Raw genomic sequence first — 24107 nt, 5'->3', positions numbered from 1 at the left:
TCATACTATTACAGTATGCCGTTTTGTCATTGAATAACGAAGGAAAATATTTGTTGTGAATGAAAATCTGTGTAGATATTAAGTTAAACTATATACATAATCACAAAAACTTCATATATGTTCTTTACCCAATATACCGGTTCTCAGAACAAATATTGCAATACGCATCGTTTGAAGAGCGTATTGCGATATACCGGTATATCGGTAATACCGTGCAGTCCTAATATTTACTATGGCCCTACTCAACCTTTGAGTTCAACCTATCAGCTGGTGGTATTGATACTGAAAGTAGGCTATATACTGGATCCAACTATAAGAAAAAAATAGTCTCGTTTCAGCTCTTGTACCAGCAACGTATTAATAGTGTGAGTGTGTGTGAGAGAGAATTAATCGATATCAGCTTCTCGGCGCGTTGTCCTTTCAAAAAGAATAACAATATCGAATAGAGACTGGCCTGCAGTCTAGTGCAGCGGCAGGCTAGAGCGGCCTTGACACTGGGTAGAACATTTGCAGCCATGGCAGAAGCGAAAGGTAGGTGTTTCGCAGTAGCTGATGAATAGGTTTTATAACGTCAGTAAGTGACAGTGCGCGTAGCAGATGGCTAGGCATGGACGGGTGTTGCATGCACTATGCTGAAAGTGAAAGTTTCCATCTGTGAATTTACAAATAGTTTTTCAACGAGGGTCGATTTATGGATCAATGTTACAAAAACGAACTCGACTCGTTGACGCCTCAGGCATTCTCTAAGGGGAGGTAAGTCCATTAATTTACTTTTTTAAATGGATTTGTTGTGGGCCTTTGTGATGAAAAAAAAGACATCATAAGTTAGTCCGACGGTAGGCAAGGGTTAGTTTACAGCGACACGGACCGCTGTCGCTGTCTCACTATACCGCTATTGCTGCCTCGTTATATCGTTACTGGTGAACCAGAGGTCAATCTAGACTTGCTGTAGGATTACTGAAAGGTCATGGCGGATGGGAAAGTAATAGACATTTTGAGACAATGCCCCGGCTTGGAATCCGGATAATTCTCATCCCAGTGGTAGAATCTGTACTTTACTGCAGAAAATGTAATCCCAAATATAACATACTGTATTTCCTCAAATAAGTGCCAGATATCTAACAAGTGCCAGACCTCTAATAAAGCAGCTGACTAACAATCATGGTAATTACACCCAGTAAGGGTCAAAAGCGCCGGGCCACGAATTAGTGTCTAATCTGGAAGTCCGCTGAAAAAATAAGTTCCTGGCGCTTATTAGAGGAAATACAGTATGGTACATTTGACCACTTTTCATAGGTCACTGTGCCTTCACCCCTTTTCAATCCAAAGGGAGATGACATGCCTTGAATATCAACCACACCTTTTCGATCTTTAGATTAGAGCTGGTTAGGGCTAGGGTTAGCAATAAAGATTTTAGCACATATGCCTAATAATCCATTTATAGTAATTCTTTATTCCATTTTAACATGCAATACATGTGACAATAACGCATAGCTCATTCAATTGGCTGCTTCACTCGGAGGGCATGATGTATTAAACATGCATAAACAATTGTTTTTTTGCTATATTCCACTTCCTTGTTAACGAGGTAATAAGGAGCCCACCTCACAGAAATGGGTTTCACGCATTGTACCCATGTGGGGAATCAAACCCAGGTCTTCGGTGTGACGAGCTGACGCTTTAACCATTAGGCTACCCACCACCCCTACACATGTGAAGGTACTTCAGGTCCAGTGGTAGAGCATCAGCTGTGTCCCTAATCAGCCAGTGCTGTACATAAATTTCTGGTCGGTATTGCTGGAATATTGCTGCCTTCCACTCACTCTCACTCACTTCTGGTCCAGCGGTAGAGCATCAGCTAACTGTGTCCCTAATCAGCCAGTGCTGTACATAAAGTCGGTGAAGTGCCTTCCAGCTTATGTTAGGGCGGTGGGGTAGCCTTGTGGTTAAGGCGTTCGCTCGTCACGCCAAAGACCCGGGTTCGATTCCCCACATGGGTACAATGTGTGAGGTCCATTTCTGGTGTCCCCCGCCGTGCTGGAGTCCCCCGCCGTGATATTGCTAAAAGTGGCGTAAAACTAAACTCATTCACACTCATCAGCTTATGTTAACAGGCACATTCTGGTAAAAATGCTGCAGATAGGTTACATTTGATAAAAAACTAAGACACATTTCAAACAAATGTTTGAGATGTTTGTATGTATGCCATTTTTCTTGCACAATCTATTTAGGTCAACATGTTGCAGAAATTAACAGAAATATAAATCTAACACACAGGAAAGAGTAATTAGTCTACCGTTAGACCTTGAACCATATCTTTCCTTCTGACAAGCCTTTTCTGTAATGGGGCGCTGAAAGCCTTGTGGTTAAGCACATTGTCACGCACCAAGATACAATGTGTGAAGCCCATTTCTGGTGTCCCCCTATCGTGATATTGCTGGAATATTCTCACTCACTCACTCTTCTGTAATGCAAAAGCTCAAAATGGAGCAAGCCTAGATTCCTGTTCTAGTTCTCTTGGATATCCCTTCTCACTGAGGCATCTGTTCAGTTCATATGGAACAATTTGTTTCTGTCAAAATAATTAATATTCAAGGACATAGCATGCATTTGCTGCAGAATAATTGGTAGTCCTTTTTAATTTAAAAGGAATTATTTGTTTCTATTAAAATTATATGTATTCATAGACTAAGTCATTCTCTTCCCACAGAGGTTACTCCTGTCATATCTTCCTACATAACCTCTGTTCTAATACGGCCATATTTCCCGGTCCTCGTAAAATCCCCTAGCGGCAAAAGATCGCAACACGAATTATCTCCCTTCTTTCTATCCAATCAGAACACGTGTTACATCGACTTAGATTCAATTTGACTAACACAAGCAAATGCGGGGCCACAAATATCCCCCATCTGCCGGGGAATTGTGTTGATGTTACACCTACAAGACGCTTTAATGGCTAGCTTGTCCGCTGTCAACGAGGGATGCATGGAGATGCTTCACATGATACGCCATTACATGACTGAGTTCTGTCTAGAAGAAACGCTATAAAGAATCGCCGGGGAAGAGGTTCATTAGTTTTCCGGAAGCTACATGGAAATTCACCGAGGCCTTGGCGAAGATCACTTTTGAAACAACGCCGATTGCAATAACTTTTGATCGCTTGTCTCCAATCACGAGCCTTGAACGCTGACACCAAGAAAGGGTCGTATTAGAACAGAGGTTATGTAGGAAGATATGACAGGAGTAACCTCTGTGGGAAGAGAATGAGACTAAGTCTTCAGACTTGAGAATCTTGTCTTGTTTAGGCACTTAAGCCATTTTGACGACCAAAATCGATGAATTTCAACAAACAGGCTGGTCATATTTATGCTGGTCTGTTTTGACATTTATCTGATCTATTCATACAAGTTTGTCCACCATGATTAGCTGGTCCCTAAGCACACATCAGGTAGGCCTATCTTGGGTTACACTACGATAAGTCATTCTTCCAAGGAACATCAGTTTGTTTCGTCTGGGGCACATCACTTGAATTCACTAGACTTTAACACTGGTGTTAAATGCCATTGAAGCAATAATGGGTATTGTTAAATAAATAAGTGGTAGAGCACAATAGGTCAAAGATCAAAGGACAGATCTTCAGTGCTATTGCTATATACCATTACAGTTATATAAAACCCTGTGAAGCAACCTCTTAGTACTATCACAATACTGACATTCTGTCATATTCCAATTGCTCATGATGTTGATCACTGGATTGTCTGGTCCAGACCCATTTATTTACAGACCGCCGCCATATAGCTGGAATATTGCTGAGTGCGGCATAAAACTAAACTCACTCACTCACTACATTGATGTTTTGACTCAGTTTGGGTTCTCCTGGGTGTGTCTTCTGATGTCAAATTTGAAGTTTTTATTTTCAAAGTTTTTGATATTCATTAAGAAGAGGTTGGTGGGATAGCCTAGTGGTTATAGCGTGTCTCTCGTCACACCGAAGACCCGGGTTTGATTCCCCTCATGGGTACAATGTGTGAAGCCCATTTCTGGTACCCCCTGCCATGATATTGCTAGAGGCAGCATAAAACCTCACTCACTCACTCACTCACTCAAAGAATAGTGTATTTAAGAATTGACTTTCACTTTGTGTTCTTTGAAGTGTGAAGAGTGAGGTCCAAACTATATGAACATCGGAGCTTGCGTTCATAAAATGTTCGGCCCTCACTTAATGAAGGTTCATACTCCAATGAACTCGCACAATTTGAAAGTCACTTCTTGTGATTTTTTATATCAGGGTATAGAATACACTATACCCTGAGAATGCATTTAACAATTTCAAGTAGTTTTGGTGACTTTGTGTTTACACAGACAGCCATGCAGCAACCAACTGTAATGCTGAATAACACAGTTATTCAATTTTAATTGTGGGCGGATATGCTCAACTTGCTCAGTAGGAATACTGTTGTTGACAGGCAACATAAAGAATCAAATGATTGAGCAAGTGGTGAGTTAGTGAAAGTTGCTTAAAGCAGTTTTGCAGCTATTTGCGTCGAGATTCAAATACATGTTTGCATGAATAATGAAAAATGTATCTCAGTCTCACTGTAAGTTAGGAACGCACAGTATTACCGGTTTATTGCAACAAGCCTTTCAAACGATACGTATTGCAATGTTTTTACTCAACTGGTATATTGGGTAATATAAATATATGAAGTCGTGATTATCTCTATGGTTTAAGCTAAATTCTACACAGACTTTCATTCACACTGAAACAGCAAACTTTACCCACCGAAACTTTTATAAAAAATATGACCAGAATATATCACAATATATTACAATACCATTTATTTGCCAATGCACCGACCTACTGTAAGTCAGTTGCAGTTAAAGCATGTCATAATACATCTACATCGAACACAGGATGTCAAAATGGCCGACGTGTCAGGAGATATTTTCCGAGGTAGGGCCTGTGGTAATTATAGGTGTTATTCATCATTGATCAGTTGGCCGATCATTGAAAGGTGACTATGGAGATGTGTCTAGAAGATCCTAAGGTAAATCTATTGATTCCTAGACACTGTCACTTGTCAGTTAAAGACACTGATCGAGTGGAGAGTGTCGATGTGCATTTTCTTTGTTATGAACATTCAGAACGAGGATATTCTTGAAAATCCATACAATGAAACTATCTGACTTTCAAATTTATGCTTAAATGTTAAGTTCAAGATTAAAGAACCTGTGAAGATCTGGGTTAGAATTGGTCTTCAGTAACCCATGCTTGTCATAAGAGGCGACTAACAGGATCGGGTGGTCAGGCTCGCTGACTTGGTTGACACAGTCGTGTCATCATATCCCAATTGCGTAGATTGATGCTAATGTTCCTAATCAGTGGATTGTCTGGTCCAGACATGATTATTTACAGACCGCCGCCATATAGCTGGAATGTTGCTGAGTGCAGCGTTATACAACAAACCAAATCAAGTTTAAGGGGTCTAAATGTTCAGATTTCATCTGTATTTGTTCATGTTTGGGAATTTCAAGGGGTTTGCGAAACACGTGTGTTGTTCATACTCTAGTGAACATGAGATTAATGGTATATGTTAAGGCCAGACCAATTTTATTTCTTGTTTTACGGATCTGCCTGTTGTATTTTTTCAAGAATAAGAAAAAAACTAAAAAGTAATTTTCCCCGCTCTCAAAATAAAATCCTAATGTGTTTTTGGGACAAAAGTGTATACTTAGAAGAAAAGTTTTTTAGATTTTTATTTGCCCTTATACACTTCATAAATTGCCAAAAGTAAAATACTTTGAGTATTTAGAAGGAATATTACTTTGACATGTGATTTTATTTTATTTATTTTTTCCCCTCCTGCCTTTAGGGTTCCTGAGGAAAAAAATCTGTAAAACAAGATATAAAATTGGCCACAATACAATATAAAAACTGGCTATATTAAGGTGAAGTAATACATCTTAGTATAATGCTGGTTGATTTGGGATGCAAAATATTGCATCATATACACCTAAAAATTAAGAATGGATCCTAAAAATTCAGTGTAGTTTTATTAATGGGGCCCTGAAGAGTAAAGTAAAGACCTGCCACTTCTAAAGTTAGTGAGTTCTGTTGGCAGACCAGAGTGATGAGTGAGGCATCCATGACTCCCAAGAGGCTAATACTATATATCAGGAATAATTCCAGACAAGCAGCCACGCCCATGTACATGATGTACTGGTATTGCAAGAGTGAGTGAGTGAGTGATTGAGTTTGCTTTTTACGCCGCATTCAGCAATATTTCAGCTATGGGGCGGGGGTCTGTATATAATCGAATCAGGACCAGACAATCCAGTGATCAACAGCATGAGCATCGATCTGCGCAAATGGGAACCGATGACATGTGTCAACCAAGTCAGCGAGCCTGACCACCCGATCCCGTTAGTCGCCTCTTATGACAAGCATTGGTTACTGAAGATCAATATTCTAACCCGAACCTTCACGGGTCTGTATTGCAAGAATTTTGATGGTGTGTGATGCGATAAGATGTTAAATGAATGAGTGAGTGAGTGAGTGTGGTTTTACTTTGCTTTTAGCAATATTCCAGCAATATCACGGTGGAGGACACCAGAAATGGGCTTCACACATTGTACCCATGTGGGAAGTAGAACTGGTTCTTCAGCACGATGAGCAGACTCTTTAACCACTAGGCTACCCCACTGCCTGATATGTAGACTAATAATAGGGTTCAGGGACTGTGTCAAAAGACAGGACTTTAACCATGTTAGCCTGGGTGAATTGGATGGGATGTTTCCCTGCTGCTCATCATCAGCTACAGCTGATAGACATTGACCGACATGGAGATATGTTACTTGTAGTCACCTGTCCCAAATTTATCCTGACTGTGAGAATTCTTCACCCTGGAGTAGCATCATACACAAATGGTAGAGATTCACCTACATTTTAACTCATCATTGCCTGAACCTGAGGTAATCTAGACTTGCTTTATTTAGGGCTTTAGCATTGCAGAGAGGGCTTGGCAGTAGGGAAATTAATGTGGTTCAGGGACTGTGAGACAGACTACCCGATATGATGTACAGTTTAACCTTTAAACAATCTCTCCTCACCCTAGCAACTGTGTGGACCCTGCAATGCTCATTTACTTGAAGCTATTGTTGTGACCTGGACTGACTGCTATAAATGTGACAAGTTGCCCTGTCTACCAGGGGTCACTCTCAGGAGGTCAGGCAAACAGTATAAACAGCTTTGGTAGTCAGAGATATAGATATACGATACTCTGTACATAGACCTCAGCCAGTGTGTATTTCAGAAAGTGGAAAAGTAGGGCCCAATAAAACCTCAGAATTTGGAATTTTGGCAAACATGTGTAAGTTTTAATTTGTCAGATTAAACTTAATATTGAATTTTAAAGTTCAAAATTATGAAAATAAACCAAAATATTTTGCTCTTTGGATAGTATGGGTCATCCTTTGTGTGAGGTGATGTATATTTTTTGTGCCATAAAGAAGCTTCCATGGTGTATTCTCATCTTAAAGATTGACACTGAGAAAGGCATCCTTGATTAGGGAGGGGTATTTCCGAAGATTTCCAAATGTTACGAAGTTTTCTGGATCCATGTCAAAATACCGGTTTTTGATCAGCGTATCGCAATACGTTTCGTTTTCATGTCTGGTTATATTGCGCAGCCCTATCCTTGATTATCAAGGAAAGAAAACTTTCTAAAAGTTTATAACGAAAGTGCATAATGAACTGACAGATATAACTAACTGTTTTTATCCTGGCCCCTTCCTGTATACTTTTGTTGGACTAAAATTCATGGACCCTTTGAGTGTGTATATTACATATCAGTTTTAGTTTGATAATTGCTGTAGAAACTTCAACATCATACCCTTATTTAGAGTCCACATTTGAATGACTTTATTGGGCAGTGGGGTAGCCCAGTGGTTAAAGCGTTCACTCATCACGCGCCAAAGACCAGGGTTCGATTCCCCACATGAGTACAATGTGTGAAGCCCATTTCTGGTGTTCCCCGCTGCGATATTGCTTGAATATTGATAAAAGTGGTGAAAAACCATACTTACTCACTCACTGTGTCATGACGTCATGACTTTCCAGTGTGATGTCATGCTTGTCTCGATAACCTGTGGTTTCAAACAGACATTTCAAGCATGAAATACACAATGACACCCACATATCTGAAAACTCTCAATGTTTGTCTCATAACTTTGGTAGCAAAGGTACTTTAGGTCCCCATGGTCCCTCAGATGGTGATCTACCTTCAGTTGTTGGCAATATATAACCTGTTTTTATATTGTATTGTCATCTATAATTAAACTGTTTTAGGTCTAATTACTAGTTTTAAAATAAATCTGTGATAATCTATTTATTTTACTGTCCTTTGTTGACAGGTTTTTACAGTTTACCATTAAGTACTATGTAAAAAATTAATTGTTCTCGTCACGATATGGCTGAAATATTGCCGATGTGACGATAAATTTTAACTCACTCACTCATAACTTTGCTTTTTTTCTCCTGGTCAGATCAACTCTACGATGCTCCAGTGATTTCATGTCCATCGGTGGAGGAGCTGACCAAGATATCAGAGGAACTGAGACTAAATTGCTCAGCAGAGGACCTTGAAACTATTCATGGTAAGTCGGGGTCCAGACAATTCCCCACACAGACATTTCCCCACACAGACATTTCCACACACAGACAATTCCCCACAGGACAATTCCCCATTCGGACAATTCCCCACACATTAAAAAGTGTAAATAACAATGAAAGTGATATTGACTTTTTTATTACATATTTATTCATTTCATCCTAAACCTGGTTGGGAAACTCTAAGTGAACATAGAAGAAAAAGAAAACTTTGCTTATTTAATAAGATTTTTCACAATATTGCACTGTCATACCTTCAGGAATTACTACCTACATGAGTAGGTGACATGATTGTCCTACACCTGGTAAGTCATAGCAGATAAAGGGTTGTTTTCTTCGGAGCATTTTTCCTGATCAGTGTTGATCACATTACTGTATACCGACAGTATGTACCTTGTAGACAGAAACCTCTCCAGGTGTGCTCTTTACTATATGTCCCTGTTCTGTTACTTGTTAGATTTTGAAGTAATGTTTCTGGAGCAGTGTAAAAAAATACCAATACAAATATCTCGAGTAGTTATGTTGTGGATAGACTCCTCTCCTAGTTTATTGGAGTAGCTCATCACGTCAAAGAACCGGGTTCTATTCCCTACTAGAGTACAATGTGTGAAGCCCATTTCTGGTGTCCCCTGCCGTGACATTGCTGGAATATTGCTAAAAGCGGTGTAAAACTAAACTCACTCACTCCAAGAATACTCATTGTCATGTGTTTCTGTCAGACATCGGGTGATCAGGCTGCGTGTTTCTGTCAGACATCGGGTGATCAGGCTCAGGAATGGTTGTCTGTCACGTCATCGTATCCCAATTGTGTAGATCGATGCTCCTGCTGTTGATCACTGCATTGTCTGGTCCAGACTTGATTATTTACAGACCGCCCCCATAACTTGAATATTGCTGAATGAGCTGTTAAACAACAAACTAAATAAACTAAATAAAATCAACAGAAGTTAGTTGTTTAATTCGACTTAGTTTCAATTCTCTTAAGTTACATTTGTTTGAGTCCTACATCTGCATTTTCCAGGACAGTTCAAGTCCACCGCAGCTGCCTTCCAGCGTATGTCCCATCTTGTGCAGCCTTCTCTTCCTGTCAAATACCCTCGCACCCCAGGGTACAGACCTGCGAAGGATGACAACCCTTTCAATGCCTGGTAAACATATTGTATCTGTTTCTGTCTGTCTTCCTCTCAGATTGATGTAACATTGATAGGGTATGTTATGTATGCAGGCCATGATACATTTGTACTCGTGTACATGAGATGCAGGATTGTATGTGCAGCTCTTCTATTGTTGTATCTCACCCAACTTAAAGTGAAGTGAGTTATGCTATGGTGTGTTTTCAGTCCATCTGTCCATCATTAACTTTTGCATGTTTTAAATCCCTGACATTTACAAATGCCAATAAGCTGAAACTGCGCACAAATAGTGGTGATCCCAATCATTAGCAGAGATGTTGGTTGACTCAATGTGCTCACAGACCCGTGAAGATACGGGTTAGAATATTGATCTGCAGTAACCCATGCTAGTCGTAAGAGGCGACTTACGGATGGTCAGGCTTGTTGACTCGGCTGACACATGTCATCGGTTCCCAATGGCGCAGATAGATGCTCATGCTGTTGATCACTGGATTGTCTGGTTCAGACTCGATTATTTACAGACCGCCACCAAACAGCAGGAATATTGCTGAGTGCGGCGTAAAACTAAACTCACTCACTCACTCACAATGTGCTCACATGACACCAGGTACTGGAAATGCGACATCAAGGGCGCCAAGAATGGCAAACTGGCAGGGAAAAAGGTCGGAATCAAGGACAACATTGCTGTGGCTGGTGTTCCAATGATGAATGGAAGCAGGATTCTGGAAGGATACACACCTGAATTTGATGCCACTGTCGTCACCAGGATTCTAGATGCAGGTAAAGAAAAATGACAAAAGCCATATGTAATGTCGAAAGGTTATTTTTTTGCTAAAACCAGAATTCTGTGAACAATTCTGGCTTCATTTGAGAATGTTTATGAATTGTTACCCAGTAATGATGATACCAAGTGCTTGAAACCCTTGAAGATCCGGGCATTATACAGATAAACAATTACAGGAAGAGTGAGTGAGTGAGTATGGTTTTATGCCTCTTTTAGCAATATTCCAGCAATATCCCAACGGGAGACACCAGAAATGGGCTTCACACATTGTACCCATGTGAGGAATTGAACCCGGGTCTTCAGTGAGCCGAGCGAACGCTTTAACCACTTGGCTACCTCACTGCCTCATGACATTAAGAATATTGCATTTGCTCACATGTGGGGGGACCACCTCCGTGGTGTAGTGGTTAGAGCGTCCGCCCGGAGAGCGGAAGGTCGCGGGTTCGATCCCCAACCGCGTCATACCAAAAGACATTAAAATATGGTACTTGTTGGTCCCTGCCTGGCGCTCGGCATTAATGGGTACAACAAGGACTGGTCGGCTCGGAGTCAGTATAATGTGTGTCTGAGTGGGGTATTCGATGCTTCACTGCGGCATGGTATCTCAGTGGGCTAGCACTATAAAACCAGCTTCTGTCTGGGCTAGTACAAGCAGCCGCACAACACATACACACGCATGCACGTCGTCATATGAGCGAAATATTCTCAAGCACGACGTTAAACCCAATTTCACCTCACCTCACATGTGGGGATAACTTTTCACAGCATTCAAAGACATTTCTTGTTTAACCCATTTGGCTATTGAGCACAAGATGTGCCATCACAACCCACAAGGAAGAAGAGTACAGTATAAGTGAAGCTGAAAACTTGAACTGTTAATTACATAATGATGATTAATTCATGCTAGATAATAGACTTGAAACTTGAATTGTTAATAGACAATGATTGCTAATCACATAATGATTACTTCATAGTAGGCTTTTCAAAATGAATAGATAATAGACTTCACATTTATCAAAAGTTCATCAAAGTCAAAATCAAGAGGTCCCACGCACTTGGCAGGTAGACACCATGATCATGATTCATTGCCGGCTTATGTCTTCTTTTTTTTTTAAACTGTCAATGAATCGTGAACGCAGTTATGACGTCATAGTGTCGACGTCATAGTGTCAACTGTCACTTTACCTGATGACGGGATCTGTAATGATCCTGAAACGTTGTGTGGGTAAGAATAAATCTTAACTTAAATCCATAAAATAACAACTTCTAAATGCCGCTAAAAGACGTCATAACCTTTTAAGTCAGTGATAATTACACTCTTGAGTGTTGTTTTGTAACATCAAGTGGTAGGCTATAAACCAACAGTTGTGTTCCAGTTCCTATGAGGCTTGTCAATTCAGACCATCTTTGGAATATCAACTTGCACAATAAGATTAATATGTTAAATTTGAAATAGTTATTGAGAACACAATATTTCCAAATGGCTGTAGTTCATCCCTCATGGCATGACTGTTTGCAGGTGGGCATATTTTGGGAAAGACAAACTGTGAGCACCTGTGTTTGAGTGGAGGAAGTTTCACCTGCGACAATGGTCCTGTGACGAACCCCCATGATGAGACAAGGAATACTGGGGGATCCAGCTCTGGTAGTGGAGCCCTGGTAAGTACAGTGGATCTAGGGGAGTACAATAGAGTATAGGTTAGTACAGTGGATCTAGGTGAGTACAATAGAGTATAGGTGAGTACAGTGGATCTAGGTGAGTACAATAGAGTATAGGTGAGTACAGTGGATCTAGGAGAGTACAATAGAGTATAGGTGAGTACAGTGGATCTAGGCGAGTACAATAGAGTATAGGTGAGTACAGGGATGGATCTAGTACAATGAGATAGGTGAGTACAGTGGATCAAAGCACAATGGTATAGGTGAGTACAGTGGATCTAGGAGAACCCTGTACACATGGAGTATAGGTGAGTACAGCTGAAGTCATGGTGAGTACAGGTGAGTATAGTGATATACAGGTGAGTACAGGAGAACCCTGTCATTACAGTGGAGCCTTGGTGAATGCGCTGAAGTCATGGTGAGTACAGGTGAGTATAGTGATATACAGGTGAGTACAGGAGAACCCTGTCATTACAGTGGAGCCTTGGTGAATGCGCTGAAGTCATGGTGAGTATAGTGATATACAGGTGAGTACAGAAGAACCCTGTCATTACAGTGGAGCCTTGGTGAATGCGCTGAAGTCATGGTGAGTACAGGTGAGTATAGTGATATACAGGTGAGTACAGGAGAACCCTGTCATTACAGTGGAGCCTTGGTGAATGCGCTGAAGTCATGGTGAGTACAGGTGAGTATAGTGATATACAGGTGAGTACAGAAGAACCCTGTCATTACAGTGGAGCCTTGGTGAATGCGCTGAAGTCATGGTGAGTACAGGTGAGTATAGTGATATACAGGTGAGTACAGAAGAACCCTGTCATTACAGTGGAGCCTTGGTGAATGCGCTGAAGTCATGGTGAGTACAGGTGAGTATAGTGATATACAGGTGAGTATAGTGATATACAGCTGAGTATCGTGATTGATATACAGGTGAGTATAATGATATACAGGTAAGTACAGGTGAGTATAGTGATATACAGGTGAGTATAGTGATATACAGGTGAGTATAGTGATTTACAGGTGAGTATCATGATTGATATACAGGTGAGTATAGTGATATACAGGTAAGTACAGGTGAGTATAGTGATATACAGTTGAGTACAGTGTAGTACAAGTGAGGACAGGTGGGGACAGTGAGCTACATGCAAGAACAATAAGGAACAGTTCATAATTTATGGCTGGGGGGTGGGTGGGGTGATGATGATTTTCATGGATTAGCATGTACAATGTGAATGATACCCCTAAAATTCATGTACAAAGTAAGTGCTCCTCTCTCCCACTTGCATGTCATGTACAATACAAAACCAATGACCCCACCCTTCCCATCATTTTTAGACATAATTTTAAAATATTATTATGTACAAAAATTGCTGACCCCCTCTAGTACATGTGTAACCTTGGCTTTGCATGTGTTTCTGATGGGTGTAACTGGTGGGACAGGATAGTCTCACATTTCCATGAAAACCTGCTTTCATACGAGTTACATCATGGTTCATAAATACATGCTTATTACCTTGAATCACCTGCTTTCATACGAGTTACATCATGGTTCATAAATACATGCTTATTACCTTGAATCATACTGTGGACAGCGCTTTTAGTAGAGATTTCTTCATCGTTTTTTTATTGATTTAAATCACACTTGCTATGAGTGATTTCAGTTACCTCTCGTTGACTTTGTCCAATGTATGTATTTCCAGGTTGCTTCAGGTGACCTTGACATGGCTCTCGGGGGAGACCAGGGAGGGTCCATTCGTATTCCCGCTTGCTGGTGTGGCATTGTGGGATTGAAACCGACACATGGACTGGTTCCGTACACTGGTGCAATGCCCATCGAAATCACCGTGGACCATCTGGGACCCATGACGAAAACTGTGTTTGACTGTGCCCTGATGCTGGAGGTGAGTGTTAGTGTCAGCAGAGATCCCAACCCATATGATGTGGATACTTACTACTGATTTAGGTACAATGTTAATAACAAGTTCTTAGATTTTTATATATATTTTATATATATTTGTATTGAATATGAAAATCCTTTGGAAAAGTTCATACTAATTTTGGCCAAAAAATACTAATTTTTGTATCAGTTTTTGGCCAAAATACTAACTGGGCTAAATTAGGGTTGGCATCTCTGTGTCAGACTCAAACAGTGTCTGAGTGTGCTGTGATGCAAGTTATGAGTCTTTTCCTTGTACAGAACTAATGTTTGACTGTGCCCTGATGCTGGAGGTGAGTCTTAGTGTCCGACTCAAACAGTGTCTGAGTGTGCTGTGATGCAAGATGTGAGTCTTTTCCTTGTACAGAACTAATGTTTGACTGTGCCCTGATGCTGGAGGTGAGTCTTAGTGTCCGACTCAAACAGTGTCTGAGTGTGCTGTGGTGCAAGATGGGAGTCTTTTCCTTGTACAGAACTAATGTTTGACTGTGCCCTGATGCTGGAGGTGAGTCTTAGTGTCCGACTCAAACAGTGTCTGAGTGTGCTGTGATGCAAGATGTGAGTCTTTTCCTTGTACAGAACTAATGTTTGACTGTGCCCTGATGCTGGAGGTGAGCCTTAGTGTCCGACTCAAACAGTGTCTGAGTGTGCTGTGATGCAAGATGTGAGTCTTTTCCTTGTACAGAACCAATGTTTGACTGTGCCCTGATGCTGGAGGTGAGTCTTAGTGTCCGACTCAAACAGTGTCTGAGTGTGCTGTGATGCAAGATGTGAGTCTTTCCTTGTACAGAACTAATGTTTGACTGTGCCCTGATGCTGGAGGTGAGTCTTAGTGTCGGACTCAAACAGTGTCTGAGTGTGCTGTGATGCAAGATGTGAGTCTTTTCCTTGTATAGAACTAACTAATGTTTGACTGTGCCCTGATGCTGGAGGTGAGCCTTAGTGTCCGACTCAAACAGTGTCTGAGTGTGCTGTGATGCAAGATGTGAGTCTTTCCCTTGTACAGAACTAACGTTTGACTGTGCCCTGATGCTGGAGGTGAGCCTTAGTGTCAGACTCAAACAGTGTCTGAGTGTGCTGTGATGCAAGATGTGAGTCTTTTCCTTGTACAGAACTAATGTTTGACTGTGCCCTGATGCTGGAGGTGAGTCTTAGTGTCCCGACTCAAACAGTGTCTGAGTGTGCTGTGGTGCAAGATGAGTCTTTCCCTTGTACAGAACTGGAGTGCCCTGATGCTGGAGGTGAGTCTTAGTGTACCGACTCAAACAGTGTCTGGGGTGTGTGCTGTGATGCAAGATGTGAGTCTTTTCCGCTTGTACAGAACTAATGTTTGACTGTGCCCTGATGCTGGAGGTGAGTCTTGAGGTGTCCGACTCAAACAGTGTCTGAGGTTGCTGTGGTGCAAGATGTGAGTCTTTCCTTGTACAGAACTAATGTTTGACTGTGCCTGATGCTGGAGGTGAGTCTTAGTGTCAGACTCAAACAGTGTCTGAGTGTGCTGTGATGCAAGATGTGAGTCTTTTCCTTGTACAGAACTAATGTTTGACTGTGCCCTGATGCTGGAGGTGAGTCTAAGTGTTAGGCTCAAACAGTGTCTGAGTGTGCTGTGATGCAAGATGTGAGTCTTTCCTTGTACAGAACTAATGTTTGACTGTGCCCTGATGCTGGAGGTGAGTCTTAGTGTTAGGCTCAAACAGTGTCTGAGTGTGCTGTGATGCAAGATGTGAGTCTTTTCCTTGTACAGAACTAATGTTTGACTGTGCCCTGATGCTGGAGGTGAGTCTTAGTGTCGGGCTCAAACAGTGTCTGAGTGTGCTGTGATGCAAGATGTGAGTATTTTTCTCATGCAAAAACAGTGCCTGATTTCGGCCAGTTTCTGGATGTGAGTGTTTGCCTCAAACAGTGTCCAACTGTGCCCTGATGATAGATATAAGCCTTTGTCTCAAACCAAAATTGTGTCTGATTTTGCTTTACACTAGATACTAGACCTCATATCCCGGAGCCTTAATGCTGTAAGTGTTCCTCCGACTCAAATCCAAACCTCACCAAGGTGGAACTATGGTAGCTAGGGTCGATGAGTTTCGATGGCTGGCCCAGAAGAGATCTCCATCAGCCATCGGTGTGCCTGTAGTTATTTCATGATATATCTAGAATACTGCAGGTGTTGGCATCAATCCACCGATTTCCTGTCATGTGTTACAGGTACTGGCTGGGTATGACGATGGCCGTGATCCAAGACAGCTACCCCACATCACCATTCCAGAGTACACAAAGGAGGTGAGTGAGTGACTTTAGTTTTCACTTTAGGTTTACTCCGCACTCAGCAATATTCCAGCTATATGGCGGCGGTCTGTAAATAATTGAGTCTGGACCAGACAATCCAGTGATCAACAGCATGAGCATCGATCTGCACAATTGGGAACCGATGACATGTGTCAACCAAGTCAGCGAGCCTGACCACCCGATCCCGTTAGTCGCCTCTTACGACAAGCATGGGCGTCTTTTGTGGCAAGCATGGGTTGCTGAAGACCTATTCCACCCCGGATCTTCACGGGTAGGCTACCGATGTAGATCATAGACATCTATAATCATTAACTAAATATCGACTGATTATCGATAAATATCACAGAAGAGACTTTGAGCAAATGTGTGAAAAAGGACAGATAGAAATCAATATTTTATGCCATTTGTGAGTAATGACACATTATTCATGGCTTCATTACTGAATTTCAGTCGTCCATCCATATGTATCCATTTACAGCTGTTTTGCCCTCGACACAGTGGAATCCATTCCTAAGGACAGTCAAACCTGACTCGTGAGGATACAGGTTAGCCTTGGTCTTCAGTAACCCGTGCTTGTCGTAAGAGGCGCCTAACGGGATCGGGGGTTCAGGCTCGCTGACTTGGTTGACACATCATTGATGCTAATGTTGTTGATCAGTGGATTGTGTGGTCCAGACTCAATATTTTCAGATTGCCGCCATATAGCTGGAATATTGCTGAGTGCAGCGTTAAACAACAAGCAAACAAACGTCTTTGAGTGGCTTTTAGAAGTTGGTGTGATGAACAACGAGGAGAGTTATATGGATATACAACTTCTTTATTATTGATATGAGCGAGATTTCGGTGTAGAAAGTGATGACTTGCTTCATAATGGTGTCATATTAATAATAAATAAGTTGTATATCCAAAGAACTCTCCCCTTTGTTCATGAAAGTTCATGAGAAACAAGTCAGTTTTGAACAGGGCACTGGTTAAATGTCCATATTTTTGTCTGTGTTGAATACCAGTCTCCTGCCTGCAATGAATTTTCATTCTGACATAAAAATATACCATAAATCATGTAGCTTTGATATACTTCATTGCTGCATTAAACAACAAACAAAACAGTGAAACCTTTGCATTGATGTGTTGTGTTAACCAACAAAACCAGTGTTCTGAACATAAATTAGAAGCAGACCATAATTAAGAATGGCACAACTATGTGTAGTGAAATGAAACTCCATTTCATCATAAAAATGTATATAAAATATTATTGACAACATGATTTTCATATTGAAATTGTTAATAACGATATTTCTGATTAATGATCCTTTCAGCCAGCTCTACACAGCACAAACAGTTGACACAGTGTATGCTGGTAAATATCAGAAGAATGTGCTGAAGTCAGTGCTATACACCTACAGAGAAATCATGGCAATTTTGTTTTGAGTTCCATCAGAAATGTGTCTATCATTCTTTTAGCTTGAATCTGGCATCTCCGGCAAGAAGATCGGGGTGTTGAAGGAAGGGTTCGATGTGTGTACGGAGAAAGACGTGGCGGAGATAGTGAGGAGAGAAGTGGAGAGACTGAAGGAAGCAGGGGCAGTGGTGGAAGAAGTATCCCTACCCATGCATCTGGATGGTAGGAGGAAAGTTTCCTACTTTTGAGTTTGTTGGGTTGAGTGAGTCAGTTAGTTTTACACCGCTTTTAGCAACACTCCAGCAGTATCACTGCCATGGACACCAGAAATAGGTTTCACACATTGTGCCCTTGTGGATCTGAACCCTGGTCTTTGGTGTGATGAGTGAACACTTTAACCACTAGGCTACCTCGCTGCCCCTGTTGGGTTTAGTGCTACAGTGTACTAGTGTACTTACAACAATATGGAGCTATGTCGTAGCATCTGTGTGATGCAGGTTGTTGACCTTCACCTTCATGTTCATACCCGTGAAGATCCGTGTTAGAATTGGTCTTCAGTAACCCATGCATGTAGCAAGAGGCCACTAATGTGATCTGGTGGTCAGGCTCGCTGACTTGGTTGATACATGTCATCGTATCCCATTTGCGTAAATCGATGCTCATGCTGTTGATCACTGGTTGATGTCTGGTCCAGACTCGAATATTTACAGATCGTCGGCATATAACTGGAATATTGCTGAGTGCGGCGTTAAACAACAAACCAACCATGCTAGAGTTTTTGATATGTTATTTTCGGGATCACACTTTCTCAGAAAAGTGGGGTGGTGGGGTAGTCTAGTGGTTAGTTTGCTCGTCACACCAAGAACCCAGGTTTGATTCCCCACATGGGTACAAAAGTGGTGTAAAACTAAACTCACTCCATAAAAATGGAGGGTGACAGATGGCAGTCTAGAGATGTGACGAGTGAAAATTGTCACGGCTCTTAAGTTCTAACAAAATATTTGTGATGTTATACATGTCGCAGAACAATTTGTATCCCAGTGCAGTACCTACATTTCATGAGTCCATATTTTCCCCTCCTAAGTTGGTTCAAAACACTAAATTGTTTGTTTGGAAATATCAGAGACTGAAGAATATGTAACACATATTCGTATAGACTACACTGTGAATATAAGCTGGTTGTTGAACAGTTTTGTTCAGTATGTTTCATGATACAGCCTGGGCCTCCTATCAGGTCACAGTACTGTATGACCATATTGATGCACCACTAGAACATTAATACATGATGAGATTCCAGGATATGGCCATTAAGCCATGGAATTCAACGCCTGACTGAAAGATGAGATACTATTTGCATAGTGACTTAATTTGATATTCCAGGTCACTTGGAATGGATTTCTGATGTGGTGTCTGGCATATTTAATACAATTTTATTCCAATTGTACTAACTGACTTCAAGGTATGCTTTCACTGACGTCAGAATCACTGACAATGACGATATATACCTTGATGCCAGATTTTTTTGCGTTACTAGCCCTTGTACTACAGATATTGTTTACACTTTTTCTTTGGACCAGTTAAAAGTTGGCCTCAGTGAAACTGCCCTTATTAAAATATCTATGGCTGTTAATCAATGAAGTTTAAATTCTGACCTTGATTTCACTTGATCACTGGATTGTCTGGTCCAGACTTGATTATTTCAAGATCCTTGCCATATCGCTGAGTGCACCAGTAAGCAAACAGAAAACAAACAGATATAGAAACAAACAAACAAACTAATAAATCCTATTTTCAATATTGCCTCTACATTATCCATAGTGAAAACAACATCTAAAGCCATTATTTAGTCATCTCCGTAAAAAATGTAATGAAACTTGGTAAAGGTGTTGTAGAAAGAAATGTTTAGTCACATTTAAAATTTTGACCTTTTTTGTACCTGGGCCGTACTGAAAGCCGAAACTTGTTATTAGTAGATGGGCCGACCCTATATGCCAGGAATATTTTTCAGTTGAACAATTTTGACCATTGCACTTATATTCACTCAAGGGGCGGTCGGGTAGCCTAGTGGTTAAAGCGTTGACTCGTCACGCTAAAGACCCGGGTTCGATTCCCCACATGGGTACAATATGTGAAACCCATTTCTGGTGTCACCCGCCATGATATTGCTGGAATATTGCTAAAAGCGGCGTAAAACCATACTCATTCACTCACTATATTCACTCAAAGTAAATTTTCTTTTGATTGTCCAAAGAAATTGCCAAACAGAGGTGCTGAACTTTCTATAGCTGCTATCATATTGTATTCTTTTAATTTGTGTAGAGTTTGTGTCCTGAGTGTCACATGTTTTCATTGAAATTTGAATTGTTTGGGTCCCGAAATTTTACAACGATATTATGATCATTAAAACATTGTCTAATTCGGCACCTGTCTATTCAGTATTCCGGCACAACTTTCCGGTCCCAAAAAGCAATTTTAACTGTAATTAACACTGTCTAAACCAGCATGGGTATGAGCAGTCCAATCAAGGACTCTTAATCCAAAACACTAATTAATCCACTTGGCACGCTAGATATTCAGGCAGTAGTGATTGCGCGGTGAATCAAACGCTCTAAGCCGACATGGGTATGAGCAGTCCAGTCAAGATCCCTTAATTCAATACACTCCTCTCGTCATGCTAGATTATAGAGATAAAGAGATTGATGAGTGTAAATGGCAGCTATGCTGGAAAATCATCATCACTGTCTAATTCGGCACCCTGTCTAAACCAGCATTTTATTTCGGTCCCGTGGGGTGCCGGTTTAGACAGGTTTCGCTGTCCTAGTCCTACGGATATCATGAAAAATACAAGTTTTGTTTTTATGTTGAGTACCAGATTCTGAAGTGATGTTTTTCACAAAGATATGTAACCTGTGAAGATCCGAGAATTGGTCTTCAGCAACCCATGCTTGTCGTAAGTGGCGACTAACGGGATCGGGTGGTCAGGCTCGCTGACTTAGTTGACCCATATCATTGTATCCCAATTGCGTAGATCAATGCTCATGCTCTTGATCATTGGAGTGCCTGGTCTAGACTTGATTATTTACAAACTGCTGCCATATAGCTGATATATTGCTGAGTGCGGCGTTATTCAATAATAATAACAAACATGGATACATGAGAATAGTCTACAGTGCTGATTGTTTACCTTCCAGGACCTGCTATCTGGAACGCTGTCATCCTACAGGGAACCTACAACTGTATGATCAAAGGAAACGGTGAGTTAAAGCAAAACACAGTCCACTCGTGGGCGATCACATGTCTTGAACATTTCATTGATAGTCACTTAAACCAGACAAACAGGTGGTGTTATTTCAGAGATTCATCAGTTTGTTATTCTTAGACTGTGACTGACTGAGTTTAGTTTTTCGCCGCTTTTAGCAATATTCCAGCAACATCACGGAGGGGACACCAGAAATGGGCTTCATCTGTGGGGATTCAACCGGGTCTTCGGGCGTGTTCAACCACTAGGCTACCCACAGCCCTCTTAGCTGTGAACCAGAACTGAGTCGCAGTTTGATCTTCTGGAGATACCAAAACTATCGAAGGTCATTTGGCTACCTCTCTGACATTCAGCTATGCTGCTCCTTCTGTCCAGAACTCAATTCCCCATGATGTCAACTCTCACCAACCCTAGACAACTTTAAATCTCATTTAAAGACATTTCTTTTTCAAAAATATTGAACTTCTAGATTTCCGTGTTCCTACTCATTTTAAATACTGTGTATATACTCGTCACAGCACTTTGAGCAGACACTTAGTGCCTGGAGTATTTTATCACTTTATAAATTCACTCATTATCATTTGGTTATTATTCCTTGCATTGCCACAAAGAATTGTTAGGAGCTTGTATCAGTTATCTTTCTTTATATAGTAAGAAACCTCGAACGGGATCAGATTTAACTGGTCAGGTTTCATGTCTTGGTTCATGCATGTGATCATACTGGATTTATGCTCATGACATCAATCACTGGTTCGTCTGGTCCAGACTATTGTTTGCAGACCACCATGTTATTGATTAATAAGTTTGAGTACAGCATTAAAAAACAAACAAACAAGACGAAATACTTTCATGGTCACTGGATTTTCTGGTCCAGATTTAATGTTTTAAAGGCTGCCATGATATACCTGAAATATTTTTTAATGTGGCATTAGACAACAAACAAACAAACATAAACAAAAATACTTTCACATAATGTCAGTCACTGGATTGTCTGGTCCAGACTGGATTGTTCACAGAGCTCCTTCATAGTTGAAATGTTGTTCAGTGGGCCACACATCAAATTTTTTCAGGTAACGGATTCTTCTATAAAGGTTTCTACGGCGTTTCTCTCCAAGAGGCTGTGTCGAGAGGCCTATACACTAGACCCCAAGACATGTCTGGAATTCTCAAGTCCTTCTGTCTCATGGCTGAGTACATGGACAGAAACTATGAAAACAAGTTCTATGCCCAGGGCCAGAACCTCACCATGACACTAACCAGAGCCTACGACAGTGTTCTGGCGAAGTATGATGTTCTGGTGATGCCGACACTTACGCACAAGGCACCAAAGATTCCGTCCGCTGATGCTACACTGAAGGGTTAGTGAGGTTTTCACAATGTTGAAGTTTAAAAGTTTATGTGTTTCAAGACGAAGGCGTGAAAGTGTAGTGATCCTAAACTCAGTTTTTGAATAATAAATGTAATCGTTAACCTGTGGCCAGGTGAACCAGGTGTTTGTTCAATGTCCGTTAAATAAAGCATATTTTATGAAATATATCATATATGAAATATATCATCATGATTGTATATGTATCTCAATATGATTTTGAATCAATTATTTAGATCATTTATTACAGATTCAATTAATTAATTTGATGATGATGTTGAAAATATTAGGGCAATTTCAGCATGAAAATATCAAGATACTATTCCTAATTTTTGCCTGGAATTCATTCTGAATAACCATATAACTGTACAAGAAGTCTACACTCGTGAAATATTCTATTTACTTGTCTTCATAAAATTGCAACACGTGAAGATACGGGTTAGAACTGGTCTTCTGCAACCCATGCTTGGCGTAAGAGGCCAATAATGGGATCGGGTGCACGCTGACTTGGTTGACACATGTCATCGTATTCCAGTTATGTCAAACAACAAACAAAGCTAATTATAACCAACTGTGATCATTCTTTGGTACTGACATTTACTCTTACACTTAAACAAGCAGCATATGACCAAGTATTTCTTGGCTTTCAGTGCAGCTAGATGTCGGAATCGGAATGCTCGCCAACACCAGTCCCTTCAACAGCACCGGACATCCTGCACTATCCATCAACGCTGGCTTCAGCGAGGGGCTTCCTGTTGGGATGATGATTGTTGGCCGGCACTATGAGAGACAAGCATCCTCCAGGTTGCCCATGCCTACGAGAAAATTCGGGATGCAAAATGAGGTCTTGACCTTGAAAAATGAGAATAGACCATGAAAGAGCAGCTCAACTGGTATATTGATCAAAGCTCATCTGTTTTCTGAATGTCAATAATTTCAACCAAAACATTTTATGTGGATGACTGAGCAGGTTCAGTGCTATTTAACCAGACCTATTGAAAATCATACTCCATGATCAGGGGCAGCGTGGTAGCCTAGTGTTTAAGCGTTCACTTGTCATGCTGAGGACCCAGGTTCGATTCCCCACATGGGTTTAATATGTGAAGCCCATTTCTGGTGTCCCCTACCATGATATTGCTGGAATATTGCTAAAAGCAGCGTAAAACTAAACTCACTCACTACTCCACTATCAACTGAAAATAATGCCAAAAGGTCATTGAGCTAGTGGCATAGGTGTAGATTGCAGACGTAAGGATTGCCTCGTTTCTCCCATTTTCATTTAATCAGATCTTGCGGCTAAACAAAGATGGGAGGATAATACCTAGTCACGTCAGTACAACCTTGGTCTGACCAAGAGAACTACTTTCAATCCCAGTCAGTTATTTGTTTTGTTTAGTTTCTAAATTTTTAAAGAAAATCTTTGACAAAATATGTTTTCAAGGCATTGTCTGGAATTGAAGTTGCTACTTCTTACTGGCTAAGCTTATCGTAAGAAGCGACTAAAGGGATCTGGTAGTCAGGCTCACTCATGTGGTGGACACATTGTGTAGATCGATGCTCTTGATGTTGATCGCTGTATTGTATTGTAGACCACTGCCATATAACTGGAATACTGCTGAGTGC

At 40.9% G+C, this 24107-nt stretch overlaps 1 protein-coding gene across 1 annotated transcript; it reads left to right on the top strand.

The window, feature by feature from the left end:
* Positions 1-397: 397 nt before the first annotated feature.
* On the top strand, positions 398-24048 carry LOC124276568 (amidase-like). The gene is given in 12 exon segments (XM_046712212.1): positions 398-531; positions 8545-8655; positions 9690-9816; positions 10409-10581; positions 12105-12244; positions 13942-14142; positions 16380-16454; positions 17922-18081; positions 21051-21113; positions 22189-22476; positions 23135-23266; positions 23269-24048. Coding segments are annotated over 12 exon segments (1545 nt in total). The 5' UTR covers positions 398-515; the 3' UTR covers positions 23328-24048.
* The last annotated feature ends 59 nt before the right edge of the window (positions 24049-24107 follow it).

This window comes from Haliotis rubra, unplaced genomic scaffold (genome assembly GCF_003918875.1).
Source record: "Haliotis rubra isolate DU_JTF1 unplaced genomic scaffold, ASM391887v1 Scf21, whole genome shotgun sequence".
Lineage (NCBI taxonomy): Eukaryota > Metazoa > Mollusca > Gastropoda > Lepetellida > Haliotidae > Haliotis > Haliotis rubra.
The sequence above is the reverse complement of the archived record's forward strand: the minus strand, read 5'-3'. Positions and strand labels throughout refer to the sequence as shown.